At 43.6% G+C, this 17,280-nt stretch overlaps 1 protein-coding gene across 6 annotated transcripts in view; it reads left to right on the top strand.

Moving 5' to 3' along the window:
• Window positions 1-17,280, top strand: part of AFF3 (ALF transcription elongation factor 3) — a 565,487-nt gene that overhangs the window by 430,392 nt on the left and 117,815 nt on the right. For all 6 annotated transcript variants that reach the window (XM_028103928.2, XM_028103927.2, XM_028103926.2 and 3 more), the window contains one exon: window positions 16,641-16,692. In XM_028103928.2, coding sequence (XP_027959729.1) covers window positions 16,641-16,692 — 52 coding nt within the window. The remainder of the gene's footprint in view (window positions 1-16,640; window positions 16,693-17,280) is intronic.

The raw sequence follows: 17,280 nt of genomic DNA, 5'->3' as shown, positions 1-17,280 counted from the left end.
TTAGGACTTTTCATTAAGTAAATACTTGTGTGCCCCTGGCGCTGGGGACACAGAAAGGAGTGAGGCTGGCATTTCCTTCAAGGAGCCCATGAGTCAGGTAGATGATGGACTCTGAAGACAGATAATTACACCGTATAGTAGAAAATGTGCTCTTAGACAAGTGTACAGAAGGGGGTAATTAAGGTCACTGAGCATCAAGACGATGTGCCCTTTGGGGTGGCTTTTGAAGGGTGAGTAATAGATGAAAGCAGGGAACAGAAAGAAGGTCATTTCAGGCAGGAGGAGAGGTCGAGGCTGAAGGTCAGACAAGTGGAACTCTACATAGTTTGCACTGTTCCAGTATTTCATCCAAGGGCTAGGACAGGGTAGCAACTGCAAAGAGCTGAGGCCAGGCCATGAAGAGCCTTGTGGGCCTTAACAGGCAGCAGGGACTATGAATTTTGATTATAGGTGGACTGCAGCAAGATGGGCAGCAGAACCTGGAGAAAAACTTGAGGGAGGTAGTTGCTACCTTTAATTCACACTTCTGAATTGTGAATTAAAGCAGTATTGTGAGAAATGGAGGAAGATGGGTTCAAGAGAAAACTTAAGAATTGAACATATGCCTCTAGGAGTTTTATTGCTGTAAAGAGGAGAGGAAGTCAGCAACCATGTGCAGATGGCCAGGCGGATAGCAGTGCCACAGACTTGGGCACACAATTCAGCAGTGCATGTTGGATTTTAGGTGGGGAGATGAGGAGTTCTGGTTTTAGGCAAATCAAGGTCAGGCACATTCAAGTGCAGATTCATTTATTTTCTTCGCAAACATTTGTTGTGTGGTTATTCGATGCCAAGCATTTTGCTAGACACTAAAGATGCCCAGTAGAATAAATGTGGTCTCTGGCCTCTAGGAGGCCAGAGTGCCGAAATACCAGGGTGCACTTGGGCCTGTAGAATTGGCTTTTGGAGGATGAGGTCATAGATGTCATCCTCAGGAATAGATGAGGAGGTGAGAAGGGGAAGGAGAGAAGAGAACTGAGGACAGGATCCAAGGGTAACATCAGCTTCTGAAAAGTGGCTGAAGGGGTAGATTCATCAAAGGAAATGGGAGGGGAAAGATAAAGAGAACCTTAAGGACCAGAGAGGCTGGGCAAGGAACATTTTAAGGAAGGAGTGTTACATGAATGTCACGTAAATCAATGTGAACAAATAAGACAGAGAATCAAAGGTGTCTGTTTCATTTGGCAGTTGAATATCTCTGATAGCCTTAGCGTATACATATGAATATGCGGACATCTATCATTTAGAAAGAATTCTGTTCTTGCTGATCAGAATCTGAATGCTTTGTTGGGACTCTCTTTGGCCAGATTTTAATCACTTTGCACAGATAATGACAAGCCTTTGATTTATGTCCATAGCTACCATTGGCAACACATCCTGACTCTGCCCCTTGGCTCTATCTATAGAGTGTCAGAAGGACTACTCAGTCCAGTACTTTTTATGTGATTAAGAAGTAGTTGAGGGGCATCTGGGTGGTGCAGTCAGTTGAGCGCCCGACTCTTGGTTTCGGCTCAGGTCGTGATCTCACAGTCATGAGATGGAGCCCTACGTTGGACTCCATGCTCAGAGTAGAGTCTGCTTGATATTCTCTCTCCCTCTCCTTCTGGCCCTCCCCCCATGCTCTCTCTCTTTCTCTCAAATAAATGAATGAATCTTTAAAAAAAGAGAGAAACAGTTGACTAGTGTTGGATTGTAACCCAGTACAGAAAGTAAATATGCAAGAGTCCATACGGATATAAATGATTGAATAAACAAATAAACAGGGTGAATAGGCGAATTTCTTGTACAGAATAATACCAAATAATTTCGGTGGATACGGTCCCTCAAGGAGGTGGAATCCCTACCCCTTAAGCATGAGTTTTACTTAGTGACTTCCATATGCAGTCTGGAAAAGGAGGTTAAAGAGTAACTTTACAGTAGATAAACCTCACAAACACAACTTCAGCCAAGTGATTAAGCTTAGCATCAGAAGTGATAAATCACGTTGATAACAGGCACCCTTGATACAATGAAATAAGAATGGCACTTTACCTCTGGGGTCTTCCTCCCCAGAACCCCAATCTCATCATGAGAAAAACATCAAACAATCCAAACTGTGGGACATTCTACAAAATACATGGCCAGCACTCCTCAAAATGATCAGGGTCATCAAAAAAAGGCGAGACCGAGAAATTGTCACAGCCAAGAAGAAGAACCTTAAGGAGACATGGCAATTGAATGTCATGTCTGTTTATCCCAGATGGGATCCTGGGACAGAAAAAGAACGTGCTGCATGAGAAAGGAGGTATGAACCTTGGAAGAGGGAGAGGGTGCACCTAAAATGGTAGAGGTTTCCAAAGACAAGGTGCACCTTCTTTGCAGTGTTGTCTAGTGTTGGTCCTGAGCTCAACTGATTTTCTACCATTGTAATGAAAAACTATGAACCAGGACTCCTGACCCATCTAAAATTGGAAACTCAGGAAATCTACATGGGGTCCTGTCTCTCTATCCCTACTCCTGTCTTCTGTCAATGAACAGACCCACTTAGGCAGGATTTACACCATGACCTCTAGGATAGTAACTGCATTTATCATGATTATTACTGGTTCTTTTAGTATTTATTTATTTATTTGAGAGAGAAAGCAAAGCGAGCCACAGAGAACACAAGTGGTGGGGGAGGGGCAGAGGGAGAGGGAGAAGTAGGTTCCCCGCTGAGCAGGGAGCCCGATTCGGGGCTCTATCCCAGGACCCTGGGATCATGACCTGAGCCAAAGGCAGACGCTTAACCAACTGAGCCACCCAGACACCAACTGGTTATTTTCTTAAGCAGTAAGTAGAACAAATACTACTCTGCAGTCACATTCTGTTTCAAAAATATGCACTACCACTTAAAATTTTTCACATGAATTATTTTCTTTGCACTTGAGATTTCTTTCTGCCACCTGAAAGTCAAAGAGATGAATCTCTAAAAAGCTGGATAGGCAGCAACTTCCTTCTGCAGTTCTACTCATCTTGACTTAATCCCAAAATATACCTGATCTAAAACCATGAGGAAATGCTGAAACTTTTTTGTGGAGTGGCCTTGACTGATGCCTGTGACCCTGTTTCCAGTCCAGTGAATGGAACCCTCCTCTGCAATAGATATGGCAGGGCTTAATGTGCATGAGTTGTTTGATCCATTCTGTATCACCACGAGCAGAACAACTCCCGAAAGGATGTAATTGGTGGATAGAGGTGCATGTTGAATGGGTAATTGTTTCCCATTGCAAAAACCAGTTGTGCATACCTGAAAATGAGTATAGAACATTTAATATATTTGGCCTAATTTTCAACCCTATTCACTTAAAAAAAAAAGTAGTGAATTAATCCTGGTATATATGAGATTTTTTTTAATTGAGATTATCTGCTTTATATATTCAGACCACCTGTATTAGTTTTATAATGAAAAATTCTGGAAGTATCAGAGATAATATGTGAAGTACTACAAAAGTGGTAACGTTAAGCTGTATTTACGAAAATGCCTTAGTGTGAGTATCATATACCAACCTCCCGATTTAATGAATATCTAATAGGATGCTTTTTCTCTAATATGGGACATGGATGTCCTCTTCTCTTCTTTGCATTTAAATGGTCAGTTTGTTGTGTTTGTGGCAAAGAGGATTAGTGGCTTTAGTATAAAAACCTGCAGCTTAGTCACAGGTAGCCAGAAGTCCTGAGGGCGTACATCCCAGGAGACTGGACAACTTGAGATGGGGGTTTGGCTGGATCTCTGCAGTATCCAGTTCTGGCTTGGTCCCCTCCACAATCAAAGAAGCCAGAATGGTCATCTAGGTCCACAGAGCATAGGGCAAGGCTGTTAAAATGTGGTGATGAATCTCAAATGACCTGTGGGTATCCTGAACAAAGAGGCAGATGGACAGGGAGGGAGCAACGCAATGAACAAGATGGAGAACTGTTGGAACTCTTGACTTCCAACATAGGACAGGTGTTTCTCCTGCTGCAGCTAATCCTGAGAAAGCCTAGATAGTGGATTGTGTCCCTCACATGACTCTATACATTCGGAAGGACCTCGGAGAACTTATAGTAGACACAGAAGAGAACTACAGAGACGTTTCAAAGCCTGGAGAATAAGACCTGTGAGGAAAAATAAAAGGGGCCAGCATTGTCTAACAAAGACAGAAGATGGTTATTTGTGCTTCCACTTTTTATCACTTTGCTGGGTTTACTTATCGGCCTTTCCCTCCAAAAGGCAGTGAGCCACTTGAAGGCAAAAACCTTTTTAATTTTATATCACTATCAACTGTTCTTTGGAGATTGTCAAAAAATTAAGAAGTTTATGTTCGTGGGATGCCTGGGTGGTTCAGTCATTAAGCGTCTGCCTTAGGCCCAGATCATGATCCCAGGGTCCTGGGATCAAGCCCCGCATCGGGCTCCCTGCTCAGCGGGAAGTCTGCTTCTCCCTCTCCCACTCCCCCTGCTTGTGTTCCCTCTCTCGCTGTCTCTCTGTCTGTCAGATAAATAAATAAAATCTTTAAAAAAAATTTTTTAAAACGAAGTTTATGTTCGCTGTTAGAAGAAGTGAAATGGTCTTAAATTATAGCATGTCGATTGTTATAAGATGGAATGGGTAAAATAACACCAATAATAATATTGAATATTTATTGAGTGAGTCCTGTGTATCAGGCACTATACAAATGTTTCATGCGTTTTCTCCATATAATTCCCACAATATTCCTGGGAGGTAAACATTCTTATTTCCTGTTTTAAAGATGAGGAAACCGAGACAGAGCAATGCTGGGTTTTTTGCACAAGGACACACAGCTAGTATGTGGCAGAGCCAGGATGCACATCAATAAATCAGGCTTTCTGACTCCAGAGCTCATGCTCTTAATTACTGTACATGTAAGTCAGAGTTCAATCTGGGAAAGAGAAACCGGTCTAGGTATTTTAAGTAGAAAGGCACTAACTGTAGGGCATAACCCATCAGGAGGGCTAGGGAAGCTACAAGCATGGAGCCAGCAGGAAATCAGTAAAGCCAGAATTACAGAAAACTGCTAACAATAATCTCAGAAGTCTGCAGCACCTACAGTGTTACAGAAGGATGCCTGGAAGCCACCGGCAGATAGCAAATCTGCCGTCTGCTGAAGCTTATACACCTGCTTTCACTGCCCTGGGAGGATTAATGGCTCCCATTACTCTTTGACCTCCCAAACCCTGTTCAGTGCCTCTCACTGGTGACATCTAGCCAAAACCCGGCAGGCAGGGAGTGCAGTTCCCAGGCCTCTAGCCCCTGTGGTGCAGGGTAGTGCTTTAAAAGGGAGCTGAGATGTCAACTGTGCTATTTCGTCTTGAAGAAAGTTTCAGGACTTCCCCAGAGAATGTAAAAGGTAAGATAACCTATAACCTTCTGTATTTCCTCCCAGGGGCTGTGGAACAGAAAAGAATCTCAGGTGCCCCAGCACTGTCCATGGTTTCTGAAAACCACCACTGAAGAATTCTAAAACACTAACAATACTTCCTTAACTCATTAGTAATGATGGGTTTGTGCCTTATCCTGGGTATAACACACCTCTCCCTTGGAAGTGTTGTTACTCAAATGGAAGGCGAGGGAAAAGTGGAGCCAGATGAGCTGACGAGCAGTCCTCTCTAGTGCTTTAATTCTGTGCAAAATTAGATAAGATGGGAAGAATTCTGTCCTGTGGATTGGAGATGGCTTTAATGAGAAGGCGATCATTCACTTCAAATTGAGGCAGTGGTTTTTAACCCTGGCTGAGCAGTAAATTCATCTGGGCTGCCTGTCAAAATACCGATGCCCATGCCCAACCCAAGACCAATTAAATCAGATTCTCTGGGGATGAGGCCCATGAGCCAGTCCTTTTTTCTTTCCCATTTATCTATTTCACTCATCTTCCTCACCAATCTACCTCCGGCCACCACCAGTTTATTCTCCAAATATAAGTCTATTTTTTTGTTTGTCTCTTTTTTCATTTGTTTGTTTTGTTTCTTAAATTTCACATAGGAGTGAAATTATGTGGTATTTGTCTTTCTCTGTCTGACTTATTTCATTGGCATTATACCCTTTAGATCCATCCATGTTGTGACAAATGGCCAGATATTCTTTTTATGGCTGAGTAATATTCCACTGTGTATATACACCACATCTTCTTTATCCATTTATCTGTTGATAGACACTTAGGTTGCTTCCATATCTTGGCTATTGTGAATAATGCCACAATAAACATAGGGGTGCTGTATCTTTTTGAATTAGTGTTTTCATTTTCTTTGGGCAGATAGCCAGTAGTGAAGTTACTAGATCATATGCTAATTCTATTTTTAATTTTTTGAGGAACCTCCTTATGGTTTTCCACAGTGTCTGCACCAATTTGCATTCCCACCAACAGTACATGAGGGTTCCTTTTTCTCTACATCCTTGCCAACACTTATTATTTCTTGTGTTTTTTGATTCTAGCCATTCTGACAAGTATAAAGTGATATCTCATTTTGGTTTTGATTTGCATTTCCCTGATGATGAGTGATGTTGAGTATCTTTTCATGTGTCTGGTGGCCCTTTGTGTGTCTTCTTTGAAAAAAATGTCTATTCAGGTCTTCTGCCCACTTTTAAATTGGATTATTTGTATTTTGTTGCTGAGTTGTAAAAGTTCTTTATATATTTTGGATATTAACTCCTTATCATATATGTCATTTACAAATATCTTCTCCCATTCAGTAGGTTACCTGGTCATTTTGTTGATGGTTTCCTTCACTGTGCAAAATGAATCAATATTTTTTAAAGCACCTAAGATAATGCTAACCCCATTGCTGAGAAGCCCTTATAAGGCTTTGCAATTTCCAGTGTGCTTTTACCTTTATTGGCTCATTTGAATCAACTATCATCCCATTTTATTTTTTTAAAGATTTTATTTATTTGAGAGAGAGAGAGAGCATGAGCTGGGGGTGGTGAGGGGCAGAGGGAGAGGGAGAAGCAGACTCACCGCTGAACAGGGAGCCCAATGTGGGGCTTGATCTCAGAACCCCGGGATTATGACCTGAGCCACAGACAGATGCTTAACTGACTGAGCCACCCAGGCACCCCTATCATCCCATTTTATTAATGGGTAAACTAAAACTTCAGAGTTTAGGTCCAGAACTGTTGAAGGCATGCAGCTCTTTTGACTCTTTGTCCAGTTCTGTGTTATATAGGGGTTCCCAAACTTTGCTGTAAATCAAAATCACCTGAGAGGCTTTTAAAAACATGGATCCCCAGATCATACCCCTGTTACATCAGAATATGGGGGGTGGGGTGGGAGCTAGGCATCAGTATTTTTCAAAGATCCCAAGTGATTCTGTTGTGCAGTAAAGTTTAGAAACCACTGCATTATGCCATTAGCAGGCAACATGTAAGGTTGGTGTAGCTTAAAGGGCATGCATTTGCTAATTAGAAGGTTGTGCTTGGTTCTCTTTTCTAATCCTAACAATTTATCAGTTCAAATACATCTCTCAATTAGGTACTCTTTCGGCAATTAACTTATTAATAACAATAGCCACAAAAATGCAAAAACTGGTATCATGAACCAAAGAACAAATCTTAACCTAGTGGATGCCTGACCCTTTTAGGTTCGGTGCATTCTTATTGTCAGAATTATCAATTAAATAAGCCAACCATTAGTTAGCAAACAGAATAGGCAACCAGCTTACTAATTTTTATTGACAACCAATTAATATCCGACATCACAAACATGAGCCATATATGTACATATCTCATTTCCCCTCTGGTTAGGTATAAATTCCCCTTCAGAGAGAATTAAGTAAAGAAATGCCCATCATTGGATCCATGCAGCTGAGAAAACTTTATGTTCCCAGTCAGGGTCCTCGGACCTCTCTTCTGGTGTCTGCTTGGAAAAGGATCTTATTCTTTCATGCACCATACTTGAATTTGCTCAGAAACTGAATCCTCTAATAGCAAGAACATCAAGTTCAGGAACTAATTTTCTAGAAGTCCTTGTAGCAAACAAGGATAGGAATTTTTAAATTGTCTTTGAGCAGAAAGCATTCCCTATCAAAGTGCTATTTCTAAAGCCTCAGATGTTTTTTGATAGAAATGACAGAGTACCTACATCCCTCTTCTCCTATACTGCTTTCCAGAGGAAGCAATTTTAAAGTCTAATGTGTTCAGAGAATGCTCCTTTATAACAGTGGACTGCACTGCCCTAAATGGAAAAGATGGTGCATTTTCATATTTTCATGGTCACATCAACTGTGTGTGGCACTTAACATCCTTCTGGGTGCTTTCCCTCCACGGGATGTTCAAGGAAAACGGGCCCAGCATTCCATTTGGAGAGTTCTCTCTGGGCCACTCAGCATCCCTAGGTAGAATTGCAATTCCACGTGAAAAAAACAACCAGCACACTTTTAAAAATACACAACTTCAAAAAAAAAAAAAAAACCCAGCTTTTGTGAGCTATGTCTTTACTATATGCAAGAGAAGCGGGTAAGAGATAAGTCAGAGCAACGAGTACAGAGTTTCCTTGCCCAGTCAGCCTCTGACAGGTGTATTTGCAAGGCAGCCCACTGTTCTGTTTTCAAACTAGGCCGTGGCTCCTAAACACGTTGCACTGAGCATAGCCCTCTTGTGGGCCACCTGCAGCTCAGTGCAGGTTTCAAAGCCTTCCAGCTCTTGTGTGAAGCCAGAAGCTTCCATGTACATTGTGGAGTGTCATGCCACATGTAATTAGCTTCATCAGAATTAGAAGCAAAGATGGGTCATTAAAACATTTAACTGGCACAAAATGGGCCTCTGGGATCCCAGTCTCCGTGAAGGATAGTCAGTGGGGGTACGCGTTTGCAGTGATACTGACCAAAGCCTTCCCTTTCTCCTCCCTTAGCTCCTGCACAGGGGATCTTTGCTGTCACAGACTTGTTCAGTGTACCCTGTTAAAAGCAGGAGGTGTTAGAGAAGATTGACATCTGAAAGAAGCAAATGGGGGCTGAGGGCTGAGTGGGGACGGGAAAAACACAAAACCTCCAGGAGATTTGAACACCCCTCACCTTCTACAAAAAGTATAAGCCTGCATTGTCCAATATAGGAGCCACATGTGGCCAGTGAGCATTATCATGTTGAATGATATGTTGGCATAAGCAAAACATACTGTTAAAGTTGGTTTTACTTGTTTCTTTTTACCTTTTTTAACACGGCTTTTAGAACTTTTTAATTACCTTTTAGGCCCACATTATACTTCTGTAGGATGGCTTGAATAATGGCTACTAATGCTTTTAGCTCAAGCAGTTAAGAGTGATCTTGAAAAGGGACACACTAAATATTTAATATCATCTGCTAGCATATGAATTACCCACAGCCTAACAAATTACCCCAAAACTTAGTGGCTTCAAACAGCATTTATTACTCTATAGTTTCTGTCAGTCAGGAATCTGAGCACCTGGGTCCTCTGGCTAAGGGTCTCTCACAAAGCAGCAAGGTGTGGGTGGGTTGTAGCCATCTCAAACCTTACCTGGGGAGAGACCCACTTGCAAGCTCACTCGTGTGGTTGTTGGCAAGATTCAGTTCCTCCTGGGTGGCTGGGCTGAGGACCTTAGTTCCTCCTTGGCTGTTGGCCAGATGTCCCCCGCCCCCCAGTTCCCTGCCACAGGAATTTCTCCATACAACAGCTCACAACATGGCAGCCTTTTCCATCCAAGCAGGCTGGCAAGAAGAGTATAAGAGTATGCATGCCAGCAAGCAGAGGTCACCTAAACTGGCAAGTAACATCCTATCACTTTTGTCCTCCTCTGTTTACTAGAAGCCAGTCACTAGGTGCAGCCACACTCAGGGGAGGGAAGTACACAAGGACATAAATACCAGGAGGCGGGATCATTGGGAGCATCTTAGAAGTTGCCTGCCACAGCCAGATAATTAGAGTCCAGTTAACATTATATTTGTCCACCACTATAGTTGTTCTTTAATGTCATGTACTTACCCTAATGGATCTAATGCTCTGTGTTCATGTTTGCTTATTAATGCATAAAGAAATTCCGAAATAATATAGAAGAAGCTACAGACAGGCGTGACTTTGGGGGATGAGAGTAGGAAGTAAGAGGGTAGGAAGAAGGCCAGGAGGGAGACATTTCATTGTATACCTTATGCTATTTGGGGAGTTCTGAACTATGTGTATGTATCACTTTTAAAAAAATACCATGAGAGTAAGGGAAATAAACTACCTCCATGCCCAAGCACTCTGTGCTTGGCTGTCAACCTTCCTCTGTGGGGCAGGATAGAGGTCCCTGACTTCATTTGCCTCCTCTAGGACTTTGAAGCCCTTCAGGTACTCCCTCCTCCTTGCAGCTTTTCCCGAGCCGCCTGTTCTCCAGAATTCATCCACCCCACACTCTAGTACCACTGACTATATTTTTTTAATTAGTGTCGGTTTTCAGTTTCCTTTGATTTCCATTTATTCTATATTAATGTAATAGATATGGGTCCTATTGGGAAAGGCAGTTGCTCGATTGAGATTTCAAAGGCACACATTCATCTCATATCTCACCAGGGTTTAGCAGGTCTTCTAAATGAGACTGGTGTTTTGCGAGAGTCTTAAATGGTAGGGAATGAGGTGCTGGCCCCCAGGGAAGACAGGGCTGTGTAGAAGGTAGCAGGTGCACTCAGCTTGTAAGTGGGAAAAAAGGACCAATGGAACTTACTGGCCCTAAGAAAAAATAAGGTCATAAACAGAAGAGCTACAGTGCACCTTCATCCTTCAGCAGAGGATGAACATGGTAGAATCAGATAATTTGTCGATTTCACTGACAACCGGAACAGTCCCTGGAAGAGGAAGTCCAGGAAGGAGATACATGTGAGCAAACACCATCTCCCTATGACCCACCATTGTTTCAAAAGATGTAGATATGAAACCCTGGATAGGAAAATACCAGAGTTGGAAACTTTTAGGTCATCTAGACCACCCCCTTTGTGTTACTCCTGATTTCTCTATTTGCTTCCACACTAAGTTACTTCATTTGTGCTTTGGATGCACTAAATCACCAACCCCCAGTGCAAACCTATCCTAGCCTTCCTGGCTCCCGGTTGACTGAAATGGCAGGAGCTTAATTCTTCTGAACAAATGCAGAGAGGAAAGTAGTTACCTGTTTGTGAAAATAAGCCCAGGCAGATGGTAGCAATGACCCTGACAGAGGAGTGGACTTCAGACAGAATGAAAGTTGGTTTATAACTTCCTTCCCATGTTCCGAGCAGTAGAAATGATGGCTTGGGGAGTACCTGCAGAGGGGTGCGCTTGCATAATGAGTAGGCTATAGTGCACAGCTAATTGCTAGAATGGATATTTGCATATATGAATATGTTTAATGGGGAGTCATAAACATTTCTCTTTGGCTTTAAATCTCAAATAGGTGGAGACAGTCGTAGTACCAGTTATAGAAGCAAATCTGAAAATCAAACAGCCCAATTAAAAGTCAGATGTTTTAAAAGCCATTAAGATCAAGCAAAATGAAGTGAACTTTAAAGGGCTAAAGGATTCAGATCTGTTAAGGGCCCCAAATGGCAAGTAATTCCGGGGAAATCCTATTAATTAAAAACCACTGCTCTGTGAAATGACTGCCATTACATTTGCAGGTAGTTAATGTGCCCGTTTGCGATACCTGTGAAGAAATAGGGGAGCATGAGAAGCAGTTGGCCATCTGCTAAGGAGAGGCTACTGTTTCTGCTCCGTGAGAAGTGGTGTACGTCAGAAACGTAAGGACTGGCAACAACGGAAGTGTGTCTATTGCCCAATTAAAAAATACCACCCGTGGGAAAGTTACCGTCATCAGATATTAAAGTCTTAAGGGTTTTATTTTTCCCCTTCCTGAGCGCTACCACAGATACCGCCAGATGAGGTGGCTGGGTTCTGTGACAGTTGTGTGTGCCAGAGCTTCACAGTTTGGAGGCATTTTTTTAAATGGCCAAGTGGCAGCGCTGATCTGAATGTAGTATGTGAGGGAACCCCGGCCCTGGGACAGTGCACCTGCTCCCCCGCCCCTCGTTACCATGTGACTACAGGAGTAGTAGTAGCCGAGAGGTGTCAGGGCTCCTGCTGGTGGGGGACCGTGCTGCCATTCATCCTTCACTACCTGAGGTAGTCCTCAGCAGACCTCACAGGGAACTGTCTGTGCCTGCTTCCCTCGTCAGAGCTCGGAAGCCTCGTTGCGACCTCCCCTGGAAGCCATCCACGCCAGGCCCCCTCCATGCATGAGAGCATGGGACCTGCAGCCCGTGCCTCAAAACCTCGTGATCTTTGCCCCAGGTGCTCCCCCGAGCGAGTGATAACAAGCCTGGGACGATAATTTTAAGAAACTGTTGTCTAACGCAGTTCCCCAGTGAAAGATACGTAGAATCTTAATCACCTAATTGCATGTTTAAAAATCCTGCCTGCGTCCTTTCACGTCTCAGTTCTTGGTTACCTGGTTCGGACTCCGCGGGTAAGTCACCCTGGGGCCCGACCTTGGAGTGCTTCTGACAGCAGTGACAGCATGTCAGGTGTTCCGGGCACAGAGTCCAGGTTTCTCGGCACCTCTGGCTGCACCTCTGTTCTCTGGCCTTACTTCAGAAAGTCCCATTTTATTGTCTATTTTATTTCAACATCCCTGTTGTCATCACTCAGTGGGTCCTGTGAGGGGACTCACGGCTGGCCCTCAGGGCAGATCTCCTTGTGCACTGAGGCTGATGGGCATGCGTTGTGTCCACTGTAGCAGTAAGCGCAGTCCTGTCAATCAGCCATGGCAGCAATTATAACCTAAAATACATTACCCCATCCGCAACCTCTAGAAAATCTCATCTTTTCTTTACAGAATGTCCAGAAAGTAGAGCCAAAGGGCTTAGATTTAAGGCATTCTTATAGAAACAGCTTTTCTCCCAAATTGTTTACCCATGCAAATTCCTTAAATGCTCTAAGGCATTACCCTCAGAGATAAAAAAAAAAAGAAATATTAATAAAAACGAACATTTATTGAATGCTTGTTCTGTGCCAGGTTCTGTGCTAAGCACTTTCCAATGATTGTGTAATGATTTCTCTGGAAAACCCGTGGAGGTAGGTATCGGGTCACTCAGCTCGTTGAGTGGTTAGAACTAGGATTCATCCTGGGCAGCCTGACTGCACAGCCCATGCTTGGAGCACCTCGCCTGCCTGCTGCCGCAGTAGCGCCCACCTTGGAGGAGTTGCGTGGGATTGAGCAAGGTAACGTGTAGAAAGTGCTTTCAGCCGGCCTGGCATGAACATCCATTCAACGCTGAGCGCTGCTACCAATCAACAGTTCAGGCACCTGGGGGGGGCTCCCAGGGGCTGAGAAGGGGAAGGGCTAAGGGCACATGAAAGGGAGTGGCTCTGGCTGGGTGGGCATCACTGGCTGGAGGAAGGCCCAGTGGTGCTCAGATGCAGGTGTATAGGGCTAGGGCAGCCAGCACGATCCCGAAGCACAGGCCCTGTGCTGATGTACAGATGACCCATCCCAAACTCTGCCTCCAGCCCTTCGGAGCATCGGAGACTTTGTCTTCCTTTTTTCAAAAATGGAGTTGGAGATACCCGCCTCTGCCCTTTGGCCTCACCAACACTGGGATTTTCTTTTACTTTTGGTTTAATCCTTTGTTTTTTGTTCATGCCAATCTATTCCTTTTGGAAATAGATGATAAAATGTTCTCAAATGGGTAGGATTGGAGTTGGGGGCACAATGGCCACAGTGCCCTCTGTGTGTTTACATGGAGCTAACCCCGGCCTCCGGTCTACCTGTGACCCTCCACACACTGACGTTTCTTAGGATCTTGTGGGATTACTGCATTTTTCTTCTCCAACCATGCTTTGTTGTTCGGCTATAGCTTAAGATATCCACTCTGACTCCTCCTCCTCAAGTCGGCTAGGCCAGGCTTCAAGAACGCAGTGCATGTTGAGTTGCGGGGATTCTGCCGTGACCATCAGAATAAAGCACAAGGGCTGGACTGTGTTCCAGGATGGCCTTGAGCATCCGTTCCCTCGGTGCGTGACTGCTGGCGATTGGGTGCAGAGAGGTGGTGACAGTCCCAGGGCTGCTGTGGGATGTGTATGAACTGGACTTAGTGTTTCAGTGCCATTTCCTCTCATTTCAAGATTTGGAAGTTTAATGGGATTTATAACTTCTCAGGAAGTCTCTCCTGAATACGAGGTATTCTTACATTTGATCCTTAGTTTTTTTAGATCTCAGCTGGAAACAATAAATTCATTTTTTTTAAATATAAAAAATTCACAAAGCAAGGTGGACCTCTGACTGCTTTTCTTCTAGAGATGATAGCAAATACAGAAATGACAAAGCCGAGGCCCAGAGGTGTGACTCACTCGGGATCAGGGGATGTGAGAGACAGTATGAAATTCAAACAAACACCCAGTGATGTGTTTACACATTTAGCACATGCTTCAAATAAACCAAAATAAGCTGTATTCCCCACCTTAAAACAGAACCTCACACACTGTTCTTACTGTTGTGGTTCCTTTCAGCATTGCCAGCCTCGTGTGGTGACTGAGTCACATGGCTGGTGTGCAGCCAAGCTGAGATCCCTTGCTTTGGGGCATGTTGGGGTTTCTTGCTCGGGTTGACAGTGGCCTTCAAGTCTGTGCATGCTATCGCCCGTATGAAGATGAGACTTCCCAGTCACCCTTAACGTGACCTCTATCCAACAACAAAGGGGTTGTTAATGAGGATTGTGTGTGTACCTCCCCCCTCCTTCCTCCCACCCACTGACAGGACCACCCACACTGGGAACACCCAGCGCCTTCAGGGCAGTCCTCGAGATGAAACCAAATTGCAGTTTGCGGTTTACCCCTAAAGAGAGAGTGAGGGGTGGACGCAAGATATGGTCCTGCTTCTCTGGGCTTTTTCATCAGAAAGCCATTTGTGCCTTTTGGTAGGAAAATAGGCTTGGGGAAGGCGCCCCAGCCCAGCCAACAAATTGGTATTGTATTCTGTGCCGTCACTGTGCTGGTGACTGGGGACTCAAGGACAAAGAAAACACAGTCCCCTTCCTAGAAGCTTCTTCCCAAACAATACTGTAATAAATCACCACCATGTCTCTTCTCTTTGAAGCTAAGGGTAGGAGTTTGTGAGGTCAAAGGGAACGGATGACACGCCCAACAGATACAAAGGGCAGTTGGGGATATAGCTCTGCAGTCTTCACTGGTGCTTTCTTGGTTTGCCTGTGGTTGAAATACTACAAGAGTGATACTTCTCCATACTGGTAGACTATCCATCGCCTGTGAGGAAACAGATCTGGTGTCCTAATGGTTACAGCTTACATAGTACACCAGAAATTGCTTAAAAATATCTCAGCTGTGCTCTCTACGACAAATACAAGAGTCTTTCTACTTTATGAAAGAGGGGGCGACTTTATTCCCTAGACTCATAGAATCTAAAGCAGGACTGGACCGTAGAGATTGCCCAGCATAACTTGTCATTTTACAACTCAGGCAATGGGACCAGGGGTGAGGGCGTTCAGTGATTTTCTCCAAACAAACGCCTAGTTGGGGCAAAACTGGGTCCATGTGCTGCCCTGGCAAGTCTTTACCCCAAGTTCACCCCAAAAATCACTGAAATTACTTATAAAAATATTCAGAGGAATATACTGATGATGGGCCTATAATTGGCTTTTAAAGAAACTAGGCACATTTTAGGGGACAGTCTTTGGAAGGTGACTTCAAGGAGGACAGTGAGGTCTTTCAAGCACATGAGCTCAGTGGCCTTCAGACTGGTTCCTGGAACCCCGGGGTCCATCAGAAATGGACTCTTCCCCACCCCACCCCCACCCCACAGAGCAGCTCTGCCTGCATTCATTTGCGTTACAGAGTATCCTTCTGAGTGAGATTTCATCTGAAATGAATTAACCTGAAAACTATTACCCTATAAACAATTCACCAGTGCCACTAAGAATACAATTTTATCATCATCAGAAATAAGAGGACTTGAATTTCTGTTTGTATGTTTTTACTTTGGACTCTTACGGACCCAAAAGTATCCTTCCCCACTGCCTCCACCATGGCAAACCTAACAGAGCCAACAGGCACTTGGGAATTGCCTCCACAGAGTCTTTTCGGAAAGTTCTCTCCCATTTGGTCTTCCTCATCCAGCAAAGTCTTCGGGCAGATGTCTTCTCCAGATGTTTGACTGGTGGAGACCTAAGCAGCTACCGCTCACAGCTCCAGTTTATTGCGTTATTGCTGTCGGCAGAGTTCTACCTGCTCTCTGATTGTTTACCATGAATAATCATGGAGACATAGCACAGCGCTGTCACATGCCGAACACTGAACAAGTAACTAGAATTCAAACTGCAAGCAAAAGCACCTGATTCTGTTGGTTTACAACCTCATATTCTTGAAGCAACCCATCTGATCTCTATAAAGGACTGTTGTGAGGGTTAATTTTCATTATGGTGCAGTTATTTCCTAAGTACATCAGAAGAAAAGACTTAAAAGGAAAGGGTTTCTTTTGGGTTTTGTTTTGTTTTGTTTTTGCAATTAATCAGGAAATAAAATATACTTATTGAAACATTGCTCTAACAGAGATAGTTTGGTGAATTATTTTGAATTTGCTAAGTAGCTGTACCTCTTTGTTCCTTTTTTCAGAATGCTAGAAGATGACCTTAAGCTAAGTAGTGACGAAGAGGAGAATGAGCAGGTAAGATTTCGTTTTATGTTTCTGTCTTTGAACGTGACAGAGCGCCACTGACCCAGTGGGCTGTCCTGGGAGTTGATTGAGTCATACACATTCAAAGTTGTGGTGTTCTAAGAGGCTGAGTGCCCTCTGGTAATTATGAGCTTCCATGTCATGGGGCCGGTCCACTAAAGTATCTTGGGCTTAATTTCCCTTTTAAAACTGTGATGCTACAATTTTTGTGTCATTGAAACCAACAATGGGAACTGACAAGGAAGCTGACTAACATCAGACTTCAATACAAAATCGACCATTTTTTGTTTTTTCTTTTCTTTTCTTTTTTTTTTCTTTTTGGCAAAGCTCACTGGTCTTCTAGAGATCAAGCATGTGACCTAACCTTGTCAGCATGCAACAGGCAAGCTGTAACATTAAATATTGAGAAGTCTTATACAGATATTATTAACATTGAGAAGAAGCAAACGTAGAGGTGAAACTTAAATGATGAATAAAAAATAATCATGCTCTGAATAGGCTGTTTGTCTTAGATGATAAATGTGCTTAAAGTGTTCTCCCCTGGTGTTGATTTACAAGCTCAAGACATCAGTCAGGGGT

Source organism: Eumetopias jubatus, unplaced genomic scaffold (genome assembly GCF_037043125.1).
Source record: "Eumetopias jubatus isolate StellerSeaLion01/CBP00866 unplaced genomic scaffold, mEumJub1_p1.0 scaffold_9, whole genome shotgun sequence".
In the NCBI taxonomy this organism is placed as follows: Eukaryota; Metazoa; Chordata; class Mammalia; order Carnivora; family Otariidae; genus Eumetopias; species Eumetopias jubatus.
The sequence above is the reverse complement of the archived record's forward strand: the minus strand, read 5'-3'. Positions and strand labels throughout refer to the sequence as shown.